This window comes from Triturus cristatus, chromosome 1_2 (genome assembly GCF_964204655.1).
Source record: "Triturus cristatus chromosome 1_2, aTriCri1.1, whole genome shotgun sequence".
Lineage (NCBI taxonomy): Eukaryota > Metazoa > Chordata > Amphibia > Caudata > Salamandridae > Triturus > Triturus cristatus.
In genome coordinates, this window is record NC_140580.1 from 107,035,982 (window position 1) to 107,052,717 (window position 16,736).

At 46.2% G+C, this 16,736-nt stretch overlaps 1 protein-coding gene across 2 annotated transcripts in view; it reads right to left on the minus strand.

Moving 5' to 3' along the window:
- The window catches only part of LOC146866908 (uncharacterized), a 783,565-nt gene that overhangs the window by 448,917 nt on the left and 317,912 nt on the right, over positions 1-16,736 (minus strand). For both annotated transcript variants that reach the window (XM_085603053.1, XM_085603047.1), the window contains exon 12: positions 2,203-2,272. In XM_085603053.1, coding sequence (XP_085459179.1) covers positions 2,203-2,272 — 70 coding nt within the window. The remainder of the gene's footprint in view (positions 1-2,202; positions 2,273-16,736) is intronic.

Here is a 16,736-nt window from a genome sequence, read left to right on the forward strand (position 1 = left end):
CCCTTCCATCCGTGGTCTCCGTTGGACCCCCGAGTATGAGGACCGCGTGTCCCTCTACGCTGACGATATCCTTTTGTACCTAGCCTCCCCGCGCAAATCACTGATTGTCCTGGTTGATGTCCTGCGCTCCTTTGGCCGTAACTCAGGCCTTGTCATCAACTGGGCTAAATCATGTGTCTATGTGCTTTCCGGGGAGGCTCCCGTCCTCCCGCGGGGATGTCCGATCCAGATTGCCTCGCAGGGGTTTCGGTACCTGGGTGTCTATATCACGCTGGACCCGGCGGCCCGCTACGAGCGAAACTTGCTTCCCCCCCTCCAGCGCTTGAAGGAGGACGTCGCGCGCTGGCGGCACCTGCCGCTTTCGCCGCTCGGCCGGGCGGCATTGTTTAAGATGATGTCGTTGCCGCGCTTCCTGTACGCTCTCCAGAACACTATGGACCTAGTCCCGGCGCGCTACTTCCGTGAGGTGGAGAGTCTACAGCGCCGCCTGTTCTGGGACGGGAGGCCGCGTATAGCCCTGGCGAAGTTGACGCTCCCGTGGTATGACGGGGGGATTGCCCTCCCGGACATTAAGCGGTATTACTGGGCCTCCCAGCTAGCTGCAATTAATCACGGCCTCTATGGGCCCGCCTTGAACCCGGCATTTGAAATGGACAAGATGCTCCTGCCCGGTGGCGACTACAATCGAGCACTCTACTCTGGCGCGCCGGATCCCCGCTTGACGGGGCCCACGCGTGTCATGGTGCGGGTGTGGCACGCGGCCAATGCAGCTATGGGGTGGAAGGACCGTTTGACCCGGGCGTCGCCGTTGTATGCGCCTCAGCGGTTGGGCTCCCTGTGGACCTCGAAGGGCTTCGAGAAGTGGGACACGATTGGCATCAGTAAAGTGGGGGACCTCTGGACGAGAGGGGGATTTAAAACATTCGAGACGCTGCAGACGGAGTTTCAGCTGCAGGGCAGTGAATACTTTCGGTACTTGCAGGTCCGTCATGCGCTGGGCTCCGTCTTCCCAGACGCCGCCTCCATCCCGGAGTCTTCCCCCCTGGAGGATAGAGTGCTAGATGGCCACGTTCCGGATAGCACGATCTCCCTCATTTACAAAAAATTGATTAATGACCGCTCGGGCCTGCTGACCGGCCTCCATGAGGCTTGGATTGCCGACGGGCTGGAGTTGGACGACGAAGACTGGATTTCCGCGGTGGCCTCTCCGAAGGAGGTGGCCATACCGGCTCGCCTTCGCTTCGTCCAGCTTAAGATACTCCACCGGGTTTACATGACGGGGCCAAGGCTTCTGCGTATGGGTTATGCTGAGGATGGGTTGTGTAAGCGTGGGTGTGGTGCTTTGGCGACTTTTTTGCATATTTTGTGGGAATGCCCGAAGGTGGAGCGATTCTGGCGTGGTGTGCATGAGGTCCTGCGTCTGGTTACGCATGTCGCACTGTTGCCTGAAGCGAGGAGATGCTTGCTGAATGTGTGGGAACCAACTGATTACTCGGTTCCGCAGACGCGATGGGTGACTCTGGGATATATGATAGCTAAGCGTGACATCGCTCAACTGTGGGGATCCCAGCGGCCCCCGGCGGTGTCGGCCTGGAAAGAACATATGGATTGGTGCATGTTCCGAGAAAAGGTGGTGTATGTGGCGAGGGGCAAGCCTGGGGCGTGGGTGAAAATATGGGGTCCCTGGAACGCCTACCGCGGGGGTATTTGCGAGCCACCACTGCTGCCTGCTGCCTCACCGGCTCCGTCCCCCTAGTTGACCCCCTCCCCCAGCCCCGGGCACAGAGTTCCCCCAGTCCTGGACTTGTTTCCCTTCCCCCTCTTCAGATTCCTGTGGATGGTCGGGGTCCCTCATTCGAGGAGCACGTGTGGTTACCTTCGATTGCGGGTTGCCTTGCGGGTGTGTTTTTCTATGTTGTTGCGTGTGTATAAAATGAAACCGTATTGTGGGCTCAGAGTCATGTGGCCCACGTCGTTGATGTCTCCTGATTTGCTTCTCTGTAACGCCAAGTGCCCTTTTGTAAGTTTGTCAGGTGCTCCTGTCACTCTAGCGGCCGGCCGGAAGGTTGTAGGCCCATACTTGTATATACTTGAGATTGCAATAAACGGTTTAAAAAAAAAAAAAAAAAAAAGCTGAAAAACACACCCTACATTAGGCTGTGAAATCAAAAACCCCACGAAATGCACATTTCAAATGCTTACCTCTGGAGCTTCCTGCGGAGCCTGTTGATCCGGGCGCCTGCTGGGTGCGAGATGCTCCAGGGTGCAGCTCCTAAAAGGAGATGGGAGACACAGCTGAAAGGGGTAGCTCACATTATGTAGTTGTGTCATTTATACAGCGCTGCATGCTATGTTCTGTGCTTGAGGATGAAATGTTCCCTAGGAATGTTAGCAAGACGGTTTGGCAGTTAAGTGAGACCTGGAAGGGGGAAAGGTCCATTTTGGTGATGCTCTTCCATTTGTCCATAAAACCTGGTATTCTACCTGGAGAAGTCTGGGCCAGTTATTACAGTTCTGCCAGAGTAGGAACATAACACTGTACTTCGGATCAGGAGCCACAGGTATAAAGCATTTTTCGGCCGCAAATGTCCCAATTCCCAGAATCGGATTTGTGACCGGAAAAATGTTTTTTCTGATGTGGAAAATGCGATTCGGTAACTTGTTACCGAATTGCAACTTGCATTTGGATGTGTTTTGCCCGTCCCTTCCAAATACCGATTTGGTATGGTATGTATTACTCTTTTGTGACCAAATTCAGGTAGCAAAACAGTAATTACTTTACCACCATTTAAAAAGTGGTGGTAACCCATTCGCAAATGGGAAGGGGTCCTTTTGGGATCCCTTGGCCTGTGAGAATGTTAAAGAATATTTCTTAAGAGCACGCAGTGGTCCCTTAAAGGAAAACGGGCTGCATTAAAAAAAAAAAAATGCTTTACTAAAAAGCGATCACAGACATGGTGGTCTGCTGACCCCAGCAGGCCACCATCCCTGTGAAGGATGCTATTCTTAAAGAGTTGCACTTTGCGACCTGCCTCATTAATATTCATGAGGTAGGTCGATTTGAGACCCACTAGGATTCACTAATGAAACTCTAAAGAGTTTCATATATTAGGAATGCCGATTTCCTATTTGCGATTCAAAGATAATCGCAATTAGGAAATCAGTATTCCTAACGTTAGTACATCTGGCCCCAGATCTCTTACTTACATTTTTAAGTATGTCATAATAGCGCAGGTGACGTGGACCTTGCGTGATAAACAGAAAAAGAACTTGAGAAGAGAGGGCCTTTGACTTCGACCACATGCTGATCTTACTACTGAATTTTATTGGGCAGAAGTTGAGGACTGAAAAAGAGTGCTTGAATTACACAGTTTACACTCAGTATGGTATGTCCGGCATTGTAATGGCGAAAGCTTGTGATCAAGGCTGCAGGCCTTACTGGTCATTTGGGAAAAGGTATGCCAGGTGCCATTGGTCTGATCTGTTTATTAAGAAAAGTTATGACAAAGACAGAAGGCCTGATATATTTATTGTGAAAAGCATATGTTAAATCTAAAAGGCCAATATGGGTGGATGCTAGTACACTATGTTAAAGGTTGTAAATGGGTATTTTATATCATGGATTCCCACAGCTTATCATAGAAGATAAGAATTTTGGTTACAAACCCTGTATTTTCCCTAATTTCATTGATTTTTTTGTTCAGACTTGACAATTCCGCTTTCTGTGAGGGCTTAAGTGATCAGCAGAAAAAGAGCTGTAAGAAGTAGCCCTAAGTGATGGACTCAGGCTCCACCCACATATTGATCGTCTCTCCTAACATCTGATTCAAAATTAGTTGTGTTGGACTGCCTAATAAGTACTTAAATTGCTCATTACTGAAAGTGACACGGACTCCACACATCAAATACACTAGGACTGGTGGGTCGTGAGTTGATTTTTGGCGGTTCGCAAAAGTCCAAACAAATAAAAATGCCTGCAAATTCTGTATTTAACTTGGCACATTTGCCGCACTTCGAAGACATTAGTCAGATGTAAAGCTATGTATTCTGACAAAATGCTGCTTATTTTTTTTTTAACATTGGGATTGGTGGTTATAAACTCCTCTCACTTTGCAGTCAGCGAAAGAAAAGTAAAGTGAATTATATGAAAATCTTGCTGGGGCTCAGGGAGTATGAAAGGAAGGATGTATTTCTTTTTTGTAACACACAACAGAATGTAAATACCTGTAAATGAACTGTGTGCATTCAATAGTTAGGAAAGCAAAAAAGAAGCACAATTTGTTTTGTAATTCTGAAGTGTGATGGAAACAAAGATTTTTATATGATTAAAACAAATCAAGACACTTTACTTGGTAATGCACTGATGATAAATATTCACTGAAACCCGATTTCCAGACATTATCTTTTTTATGCGACATAGTTTTATCAGTAAAACTGATTACCCGTGCAAATTTAGTGCCCATTTCAATGGAAATGTGCTGTCTGTAAACGTCAGTGCGCTACCACACTTTATTTACATTGAAAACTCGCCTGCCTCATGTCCATTAACGCTAGTTTGCTCTCGAAAGTTTGTCGTTATAAAATTTGGACCGTGATTCAAAAAAGTTTGTAAACATCATGACCAATACAGTACGAAGGTGTTTCACATTCTGAATTCTATGAATTGCTAAAGGAAGAGGTTTTATATTGACCTGCTTGTTAAAAAACATATAAACTGGCTTAACATAGTGAACTTTCTAACAAATACAACATGGAGGGGTTTTACATTGTGATCTAATTGGTAATCACCAAAGGGAGGGGTATTACATTGTGAACTATTTGACAACACAACATGAGTAGGTTTTACATTGTCAACTCTCTGACAAATGCAATAGAAAAGTTTAGTATATATATCCTTTTTAGATTCAGACACCGGAAATGCAATAGGAAGGGGTTTTACATTGTGAACACTGACAAATGAGTAAGGAAACAGTTTTACATTGTAAAGTCTATGATAAATGCAATTGGAGGGTGTAAACTCCATAAAATATACTTATACCATATATGCCATAATTTATACCAGAGAAAGATGCTTGACATTTTGAAGTGTTTGACAAGCACAATAGGAGTGGGTTTTACATTGTCAACTCCGGCTAATGCAATACAAAGGGGTTTAGGACACATATCCCTTTTCAGATCCAGCCACGGTAAATGCCTTGTGTCTCAAGAAGGCCAGTTAATGTTCATGTCCCTGTATACTTAGGATCTGCCGAAATTGTTTAATGGGTCTCTCTATGAAGGGACCACATGCTCATGTTTATGTCATGTTAAATCTAATAGGCTTACTTTATTGATTTTGAAATATGGTAACAAAGGCAAAAGGCATCTCATTTACATTGTGAATGACTTGACAAAGCCTGAAGGGCTAACGATGCTGATCATGAAAAGCTCCATGTGTTGGAATAGGCCCATATAGGGTCTGTGCTGGGTTTTGGGGTTGGATAATGTGGGTGCGCAGATTGCCACCTGGTTTCAAATACACAACAGGAACAGACTAGATGTACCATGTTAGGTTCCCCTGTGATATTTCTTTGGGGTAAATGATTTGCACCCTGTAATTTTATAAGGCTCTCTTAGGAGGTGTTTAACTGTGCAAGTCCACTTGAAACACTGTAAACATGATATATCTATGTTTGTGCAAAGTCTGTACTTATGGGTTCAATTAAAGAAGCATTTGCTAGACACTGATTTATTATTATTTTTGTGCGTTAATTAGTTTTGACTCATGTCTTAGAGTCGATCTTAAACTGCTTTTCTGCACTACCCTGAGATACAAGTGCTGAAAGTGGCGTTTGATTCCCAGTTTGAGGGGCTGTGGTACAGAGAGTCCAGGACAGCAAAGGAGAAAGACCTCCATTTACAGAATTGAGGCCCCAGGGCCCAAAACATATTAGGCCATGGGACCCTAAATACAACAGGAAAAGGTTTGCATTGCAGCTATTTTGACAAATGCAATAAGAGGTGGTTGTAAACACTGAAATGCAGTAGGAATGAGTTCTACAATGTGAAATGTCTGACAACTTCAGTATAAAGGGATTTGTTATTGTGTCCTCTCTGCCAAATACAACAGTAAGGGGTTTTACATTGTTTACTCTCTTACAAACGGTAAACAACGTTACCGCGAAACTTTTTCCCCACAGGGAATCACAACGTTGTGATTCTGCATACCATTACTCCGCAAGTCGGAACAACGACTTGCGGGGGGGGGGAGTTGTTGGATTTAAAATCCAACACCTTCCCTAGTGTCCGCACGGACTGGAGTTGGAATAGTAAATTACACTATTCCAACCTCCAGCGCCCCCCCTCCGCAAGTCGTTGTTCCGACTTGTTGAGTAATGGTATGCGGAATCACAACGCGGTCGTTGTAACGACCGCGTTGTGATTCCCTGCGGGGAAAAAGACTTCGGGATGATGACATAGATTCCTTACAAACACAATAGAAACAGGTATTAAAATGTAAACTTTATGATAAAGACCATAAGAAGGTGCTTTGCATTGTGATCTTTCTGACAAATACAATAGAAATGGATATTACAGTGTGAACTCTAACGAATACAACAGAAAGTGGTTTTACATGGTGACTCTGGAAAATACAAAACATTGTCAACTCCACGGCAAACATGTTTACCAGTTTGAGCAATGGTGAAGGGAATGACCTGCAGGCTACTGAAATAAGGGGACAACACATATTAGTTAAGATTTTGCAAACTAAGTTGGAGAAGGCACACTTCATGAAAACTTCCCCAACATGATTTTAACTTTAATCACTCGTGTATTTTTTAAAAACCTAGGAGAGACTGTAATGAAACTCCATTAGACATAAAAATCCCACTGCGCATGAACATTGATGGTATGTATCAGTTAATGGTTTGAATGTAGTGAATAGAAAACAAATAGGATTGTGTACTGGATTGTGTACTTCAGAAGCCAGAGCAACAACGCTACCAAAATAATTCAAAGGTATTATAACACATTTCACAAACCAATGTAGTCATCCTAACAGTGCAATTAAGAAAGGGATTTATAAGCGACGTTTTTTTTTTTAACAAACTTTATTGGTATTTTTGTTTTCAACAGTGTTAAGAGGACCTGTTACCAGCATAATTCTGTCACATATTTAGTTTCCATATCACGTGGGAAAGATAATAACAAGGTAATTACTAACACTTGCGTTTACGTGATACTTGCCGAAGTACAGGTTTGGAAGTGCAGTTTCATAGAGGGTGCGTATGGAGACAGCCCTAGTGGAGCTACGAATAATATCACTTAAAGGGCTTCAAGTCTCAATATTCAACCTAAAACTAGAGAAGAGGAGGGAGGAGACAGGTAAGGGGACGGGGATCATTGTATGGGTAGGGCCTCGGAGGATGATAAATAGCCTGACAGTGTGGGCCTATCAATGTGAAACGAGAGATAAGAGATGAGAAGGATTGCCATTAGTTAAAAATTAAGCCAATTATGTCTTAATGTTGTATGAAGCATGTTTCTCCACTTTAAATTCCTCCCATCTAAACAAATGGCTATATATTTCTATTAAAATATGGCACCTTGTCTGCAGGCCACTGGGAGTAAGATGCCTGGTGCTTGTAAATGTGACACTTAGAAATGGGATTACATTTAAAGGATGAGTTTTATGGAATCCATGTAAAGAAAGTTAACTCTACAGTTTAATGTTCTCCCATTTCAAAGTGCCACCTTTACACACAGTAGGCATCTTGCTCCCAGTGGCTGATAGACACGGTGCCTTATTTAGAACTGAAAAGTAAAACCATTATTTTAAGTGGGAGAAATTTAAAGTATCTGAAAAATGTTCCATATAATGAACATTTTTGCAGAACGTTTTTTAGGCTTTTTTTTGTTGCAGATTTATATAGCGCAAACTTGACCCGAAGGTATTGGAGCGCTTTACATGAGCACTAGTTGTGTTACACAAGGATACACTCATTTTCTGGTAGGCTCGGGGAGATTAAGTGATTTGCCAGAATCACAGGAAGCTGAGCCGAGGCTTGAACCTGGTTCCCCAGCTCCAAAGTCAGCACCTCTAGCCATAAGGCCACAACCTCTCCTATTTAAAAAAATGGTTCTATGTTTGTCTGATATATGTAACTGTGCCACATACGGCGAAAGGTATTCCAGTCACCCATACACATTTATCCCATTCATTCGCAAGCTTGTTCATCCATCCCCAAAGACCACAATGTCACTGACACACTGGCAGTCCTGCAATAGTGCCCATAGCCAAAGTAATTTGTTCAAACAATAGTGTCTGGTTCTGTGGACATTAGGCTTAAAGTCAATGAAGCTGGGCATGAAGGCGTATGGTAACAATGCACGAGTTTCTTGGCCTTCAGTAGCTCATGATGATTTTCACTGATCAAAAGTATCTCTCACTACAGTAAAGGTTGCTGAGTGGGTCTCATTGGAAGAGGGATGTCCTGGGTCACACTTCCACCCTGCTCTCAGCTGTATTGCCAGTGGCTCCATGGTCAGGGCAAAAAGCAAGGGGATAGTGGGCACCCTTAGTATTCTCCCCTCGTGGTCTAATAAAGGGAGACATAAGTTTGCCGAGTAGGACACGTGCGGTGGGATTCGAATATAGGACTCGGATCAGATGAATGGAACGGGTTCCAAGGCTGAAATGCCGCACAACTTCAAAAACGTAGTCCCACTGAACGGTGTTGAAGGCCTTACTACGATCCAGGCTTAGAGCCGCTGCCTGAGGCCAGGCAGCTGGAGCAGCCTCCAGAAGTCTATAGAGACGCTGCAGGTTTAGAGAGGTACTCCTATGGGGAATGAACACATTTTTATCTGGATGGATTAGTTGTGGGAGGATTGGCAAAATTAGTGAGGTCAAAGTCTTTCCCAAGATACAATCCAAATCAAAAATTGTGATACGCCTATACGAAGAATGGTCATCAGAGGGACGCCCTGCTTACAGAAGGGGAATTAGGAGGACCTCCCTGAGGAACTGTGGGAGGAAACACTACTCCAACACCATCTCATAGAGTATTGCTTGCTAGGGGGCCAGGATTTCAGGGAATGTTTGGTAAACATCCAAAGGGAGGCCATTTTAGCAATTGTGAGGTGACAGATGGAAGACTTAACTGCTTGTGGTATGATCGGGGCATCAATCTCTTCACTGTCTTGGGGAGTGTTTCCTGGCAAGAGAAGGTTGCAAAGAAAAAACGCAATCTGGGGCGATGAATTACCGGGTTGCTCACCACAAAGAGAGCTGTAATAATCTCAGAAAGCAAAGAGGATGTCTTTTTGTGTTTATATTATGGTATCTGGGAGACTCCTTAGCACCATTATCAGGACTGTGAGGTATCGCGGATATCTTTCAAGGCAGTAGAGGCCCTGCCTTGTACCCGTCAATGTGCATACATGAGATTTATTGTTTGTAATCCAAGCACTTCAGCCTCTCCAGCAGGAAGGCCTCATGGGCATGGGATGCACGTAGTTCCATTTGCACATTTGGGTCTGTGACTACGTGCTGCTCTATGCGAATAGTTGCCTCTTGGGCTTTGAGCAAATCTTTCTCAAGTACCCCATCAAATGTGGGAGAGCTCATGAATACAATGACCACAGACCACCACCTTGAGGATGTCCTGCTCAGTGGAATGAAAGGAAGTAGAGCCCTCATTGTTCTCAAAGTAAACCTGGATGCAGGCCACTAGGAAATCTTGAAAGAGAGGGTCTTCAAGAGCCACTTCCTGGAGGCACCAGGGGGAGATGGGAGGAAGAGCACTGCCCAATTGCACAAAGGACTATGGGGGTCATTATGATGGCGGAAGGACCGCCACCGCCGGCCCGGCGGTGGCGGTCCTTCCGCCATTACCAAGCATATTACGCACCGCCCAATTAGGATAGCGGTGGGTACCGTGGCGGACGCAAAGTCTGTTCGCCGCTTCACCGTCAAAGGCAATCGCACCGATTGCCTTGCGGACGGTGCAGGGACACTAAAATGGTGGCGGTGCCTAGCAGGCACCATCTGCCAAATTAGGATGTGGCTATGGGAAGGCCTTTCTATGGCGGCGATGCCGCCATGGAAAGGCTGGCAGTGATTGGGTTAGGGGGCCCGCCTTGTTTGGGGGGGGGGGTGTCGCTGCACTGTGGGGTACCCCCCTGCATTTCCATGCACCAAGTGGCAGGCACTGCGTGGTGCCTGCCACGTAGTGCTGGGAAATGCAGTGCACGCACTTTTGATATTGCGTACGGTGCTGCAGCCAGCAGCACCGCCCGCAATGTTAAAAGCCCTGGATGCGCCCGCCAGTATTGCGGGCGCATCCTAATCACAGTGGTGAGACCGCTGTCTGGCGGGCGGTCCCAAACACCGCTACGATGGCGGGCGGACTTAGTCCGCCCGCCATCCTAATGATCCCCTATGTTCCAAGATGGATCATGCAAGGTAGTCTGAGAAACAGAATTTTGAGTAAAGTTGAACCGATCATAAGAAGCGGTGTAGATACAAACAATTCATGTGGAGGGGAGTAGAAAAAATACTGGCTGAGTCCTGGATTGTGTTGCAACAACACCTCCACCAGAGATCCGTGTTGAAGCAAGGTCGTAGGCGATTTGGCATTACTGGCTGTTGGTCCTTGTTGGAGGGAGATGGGATCTATCTAGTGAAGTACAGCATTGAAATCTCCACCCAGTAGTCAAGGGAGATGTGTCAAACCTGCAAGGAAGCCCAAGAGTCATGGTACAAATGCCGGGAGAAGTGTGGAGCATCCATACTACCTAGCACAAAGGGGAACTTAGCAAAACATGCCCTTCCCCAAATCAATTCTTCCCTCAGGGTTTATGATCAAAGATGTCATGGAGAAGGGGACTCCTGCTCAGATCCAAAGTAACGTGTCCCGAGCCAAAGCAGGGTAATTAGTGGAAAAGATCTGCCTCTACATCTATTTTGGAGACGAGAACACTACGAATGTACTATGTGTGCATCCTGCAGGAATGAGCCACCCTGTGCTGGCGTAAGGAGTCAATTTTGCAATGCCTACTAGCTGTATGCATTTTCCATATATTGCAGGATATTAGGGTATAGGGAGGTGGCTTTGGAACATGCATTGTTGAGGAAGAGGCAAAGGTTTTGTCCTTCACCACCGGAATGTGAGAGAGGTTGAGATGAGTCCAGCCTTCGATTCTGATGGATGTCTGAGGTATATGGGGCTCTTTCATAGGATCGAGGGAATAGAGGTAATTGGTGAAGGAGAGAACCAGAACTAGATAGTGAGCAAACTGATGGCCACCCAAACTTGCATACTTACTGCAGAAACGTTTCCGTAGGCAGTTGAGTGCTTAGCAGGTACAGTACTAGGAAAATTTGCATAGCCCACTGAGGAATGTTAGCATATTCTGGAATGTTGGAGCCCGAAGCTAGACAGGAGGAGCTGGAGCAGAGAGGGGGGAAGGGCAACCACAAGTGAGCAAGAGAATAAGTGAGGGGGGTATCCAGGGCTGCATTTAGGTAACCTGTGATGAGATCACACCTTACCCCTGCGGGAGCCCACCCATATCAGTAGGTGGAACAGGGCCATGGGATTGCTTGAGCTATTACTTCAGGAGTACAGAGTATTCTTGCTGGACTCATAGCCAGGGCCACTGGAATTATGCGGCAGGTGAGGGCCAAATTTTGCAGCAGGGTACAATAAATTGTGCGCCATGAAAAGATAGATTATGCGGCATAATCAGACACATTTTGTAATAGCATTGCTTCATTATTTAACCTTTTTAGGTCGAGCCTAGGCAGCGCAAGCACTGCTCTGCTAGCCATGCTGTATTGGAGTATGTACTTGAAGCCACGCCCACTCTCCGCCCATAATTGTCATTCGCTTGTGTCATTGTCCTTCATAAATGCTGGCTTCTGATTCGTTATTAGGTTTGTTAGTCCCTCCTTAGTACTGCCTTGTATTCATTTGTAACCTCCCATGAGGACTGGCCCTTTTACTTCAGTTGTTGCACGGCACACCTTCTTTAGTCTATAAGCACTATTTTCATTAATGAGTTTCTCTTACTGCAGGAGGGTCTCTCGTGCGCAGTTGTGACCACCAGCTTGTTTATTAAACGGGGAGCTCTTTAGGAGTCAAAGGAGACAGGAGGCCTTCAAGCATTTGGAATGCAATAGGTCTTGCATTTGCAAGAGTTTAAGCTATTGGCAATTGTAAATGACAGCACAGATAGACATGCAAAACAGGTACACACACACAGCACGTTTTGTGTGCACATCACAGACACAGATTCATAGAAAGCATGTACAACACATGTCAGAGAAACAAGCACACAACAAGGGTGCACAATACAAGTATACACATCATAGATACATGCTGAACGCAGGGGAAAACCAGACACATCACATTCATAGCAAAGTAGCATACAATAGAGACATCCACACGGCATTGATAAACAGGACAGAAATTCCTAACGTCACACACTCTAAAAGTATTCACACAGTGCAGATACACACAGAGCGCATGTATTGTATTGTAATTGCATTTATATAACGCTTACTACCCCTGATGAGGCGTCAAAGTGCTTTTTCGGCGAATAGCACGCTACTCTGGAACCCATATAGGATTAGTATAGTGAAATATGAAAGTAATTTGAGTGGTGGATAGGTTAGTCAGTTATTTGTATTCAAAAGGATAGCGGAGGGGAAAAAATGCATTTATATAGCGCTTCTTACCCTTTATGTATGCATCACACATCGCTATTACGTTTATAACACCATTATACTTAGAACTGAGAGAACAGATATAAACTCAGCCTATACAGAAAATATTTGACTTCCACCACACACACAGCGGATACCAAAAGACAAGTTCAGATAAACAAAACTGTCACAAATACAGAACAAAGGCACACCTCTGGCACACATTCGCTGGAAGCCATTGCACCTGCAGGAATCTGAGCCCGGCTCGGTCCCCCGGGCAGGGCAGGCTGCCCCCTTCACAGGGCCCATGTTCACATGCAGCTGGTGACATGGTGGGCCTGCAGAGAAGGTCAGATGCAGGGAGGAAGTGCACAGAGGGGGAATTGTTCAGGACTCCTTCGTTGAGCAAAAACAAGGCCAAACGAGGCCCCGGCCTGCAGCTGCAGCCCTGCCCCACGGTGGTTTAACTAAGTGCTAATGTGACGAAAGGTTATCTGATCGTTCTGGTAGGGGCGGGGGCGGAGAGCCCTCCACATGTCAGCATTTAACCACTGGCACCCGGGCAAGCGCTATCAAAGCATCCGACCGGAGTGTATTGGGCCCAGGGGGGAAAGATGAAACACTGTCTGGAGAGAAGGGAAGGGTGAGCTAGCTGCCTTGATGTCCAGAGTGACTGACGGCTCCACCGAGTCCACCTGTTGTCTTTTTAACCTGGTAGAAGGAACTGATGGGTTCAGCACGCAGACAGCCGCTTAAAACTGACCCTCGATTGTCAGTGATCGACGCTCATTCCCTTCCGGTGTGGTGCGTGGGAAAAAAGTTGGTGGTCAACATTCAGCTGGCAAATGCCCACAGCCCCGACCGCATACCTTTCTGGTGAAAACCCTGTTAAGACGCAGCAGAGGGGCCACGCATTGAATGGGCGTGACACAATGTGTGCAGTTGTGAGTATTGAACGTGGGCCGTTCTGATCAGTCAGACCACACAGGCATGTTCAGTGTGGCAAAATCGGCTCTACCCGGGGTGTACTAAACCTGTTGGAAGATGATGAGTCTCGGCTCGGACACACACAATCTAAATTGAAAACGAGTTGTTTTTCGTCTGCCTCCTTCGAATTAGATTGTTTCGATAGTCTGTGGTTAGGCAACCAATCGTAGCACTGAATCAACACAGGACTGTGGCGGTCCCAGAAAGTAGGACCCCTAGGGGCAGATATTTACTCAACACTTCCTTGTTCCTGAAAAAATGTATTGATGCTTTCTTGAGCCTCCTCACCACTCAAACACCAACTCTCCTGCGTCCTAGATTTTGAGTTCCACCTGAAACAAAATATGTTTCACTTTCTCTACCATGGCCATTACTCTGAGTTTTAAGAGTGGCGTCGTAGCATCTGACTGTAGAAGTCACTTCCTCCTGCCAGACCTGGCCATGACCGATACATTCCGCAGCCTTTGCATCACCCCTTCTAGTCATAGGACCTCTGAGGCGGACTTTAGACCACTCCGCGTGAAATGTCTTTCTCCTAGATGTGATGTAGGCACCCGAAGTCCATACAAGTCTCTGAATTCCCTCTCACCAATGACTTCAACATGAGCAATATACATTTTAATCGTTAACACGAAATCACCTTCACAAACCCAAGACAACGAGCAGCCGTACAGACCTCATCAGAACTTTTTTCAGGAGTCCCAGAGGAATCGCTGGTTACTGCCTCCGACTCGTATAAAGATAGCATCAAGCCACTGATGTACTCACCCCGATCTAACTGCTGAGCCCAAAACTGAGTACCACGTACAGCATTCTACCACAAGACTGTAAAGGTAGCAAAATTGAGCAGTCGAGGCTTACTCAAGGAGGTGGTTGGGGGCAGAAACTCAGCACTCAATTACACACAAAATCAGTAAATGAATGGGGTCCCACCGGTGCTTCTGCTTAAAATAAACTGTACTTTAAATAAATACAACCATACTGTACTTAACGTCAGAGGGCAACAATAGTTTACACAGAAACCAAGAGAATAATCTTTGTAAAGAGTAAGCAGCTGATATTACTTTAGGTTTATCCTGTAGCTGAGGCATCATAGAAACAGTCGTTGCACAACAGGGAAAATAGTCCCTCTGGAAAATGGTGGGCAGGGTTCACACAACACCCCTCTGGGTTCAATGTCTATTTCTGAATTGCAGCGTGGCTAGACTATTTGTAGAATGTGAATTGTCCAACTTTAACTAGTGCTGTCACAATGTTGTATACTGGCATGGAATCTCTAATAGTCTTTGCAAGCGGGGCATGCTTTGCCATCTGGGGTGGGGATGCATTGCTCCCGGTGGTGTGTGGTCCTACATGGCCCACTAGGGCTGTTGCTGCCTCCAACCTCTATATCTGTGTGCAGGATTTTTCTACTGGTAGATGTAGATGCAGCAAATGTAGACAGAGTGAGGCCATGCTCCACTCACTCTGATTAAGTGAATCTCTCTCAGGATATTCCTCGGGCGCTAAAACAAAAGCCAACCGCCCAAAGTGAAGAGACCAACTTCCCCCATAATTTGTAGCAGTGATCTAGATGGAGGCAAGGATAACCACTGAATGCTGCTGTGATCTTGCCATAGCACCACGTTTTTAGAGCCTCTGACTGGCATGCGTGCATATCGGGGGTCAACAAACTCTCCACCTACAGCAGAGCCTGGGAAGCATGAAATCTCACTCTGGGGCACACTGCTGGCTGAATCAGTGTTCACGCCTGAAGGCCTGGCGGTGCAGAACCTGGTCTCGGCAGCAGTGGCTGCTCCAGTTCTTCCTATCCCAGCTCTTCGCAGTCTTCTTTTTCCCTGCCTAGGCAGCTTCTTCGTCATGCAAGGGAACGTCCAGCACGCCTCCTCGGCAGCCAGTCAGCTTCGTCCCTCAAAGTAGTCTAAGGCAATCTGTTTAGAAAGTTGCAACATTTCCAGATTCTTGATCCCAAACATGGAAAAGTGGAGTTGACAGACAGTGACCCCAACCCTGGAGTACAGAAACGTTTTCTCCAGTCTCGAATGATGTTGGACCCTGGATACTGGTTGCTGAGAGATTTTGGCAGACTAATAGCTAGTCTCAGCAACATTTGTAGCAGGTTTCAGCAGAGCTTGTGTAATCCACATCTCTGGGACCAGTTTCAGACAGTTACTGACTTTTCAATATTCCTGTAAGATTTGACAAACCACAATCTTTATGCTCTAGTATCAGCAGGATGGTGGGATGGTGCTGGGAGCTCCTTGCCATAGAAGAGCCATAACAAAAGCCCACATGACAGAGAGGCTTCCCCAGCCTGCTGCCCAACAACCTGTTGAGAGTAACATCCCTTGGGAAGAATGGATCAGGAAGGGGGAGAAGGAACCTATCTCTACCTCAAAGAGACCCTCTGTCTCCTGTCCTCCACATCCTAAAATCTAGTCCACTTCAAAGGACCCCAGGGATGTTCTGAAGAAGCAATGTAAATCACATTATTAGTTAACATCTCTCTCCAATTCCCATCTTAGGTACCACAGATGCGCAGGAAATCAACACTGATTCCTGGCCTACCACACAAATCAAAATGTATTCCTGGCTTGCACACACTCCACCAACTTTCTCCTGCACATACAGATGGTAATCATACACGCGCCATCCATGACCCACATGGCTGGAGCAAAGGACATGGCTGAAAGGAACTAGCAGGCAAAATTAAAACAGGAGAGACCAAGAGGCCACTGTCCCTGACAGACGACAGGTGAAAAAGTATGCCCTGGCACTATAATCTATTGCTGACAACATTGTTAGTCATCCGCCGTTTAATACTCAGTAAAGAGTGTGCACTTTGTGTGCCAGTCCAGAATGCAGACTACAGCTCTGGGCCACATACTGTGTCACAGAAGGCCCTCGGCATATACATATAATTGCTGTGTGTGTTGAGGTCAAGAACGTTAAGTTAATGATTGATATAGCAAATGTACTTGACCTAAGGGGGTAGACATGGAAAGAAACCTGGAGAGTGTAGCATGCTGAGACATTTTTGGACTGGGGAGGTGAGTCA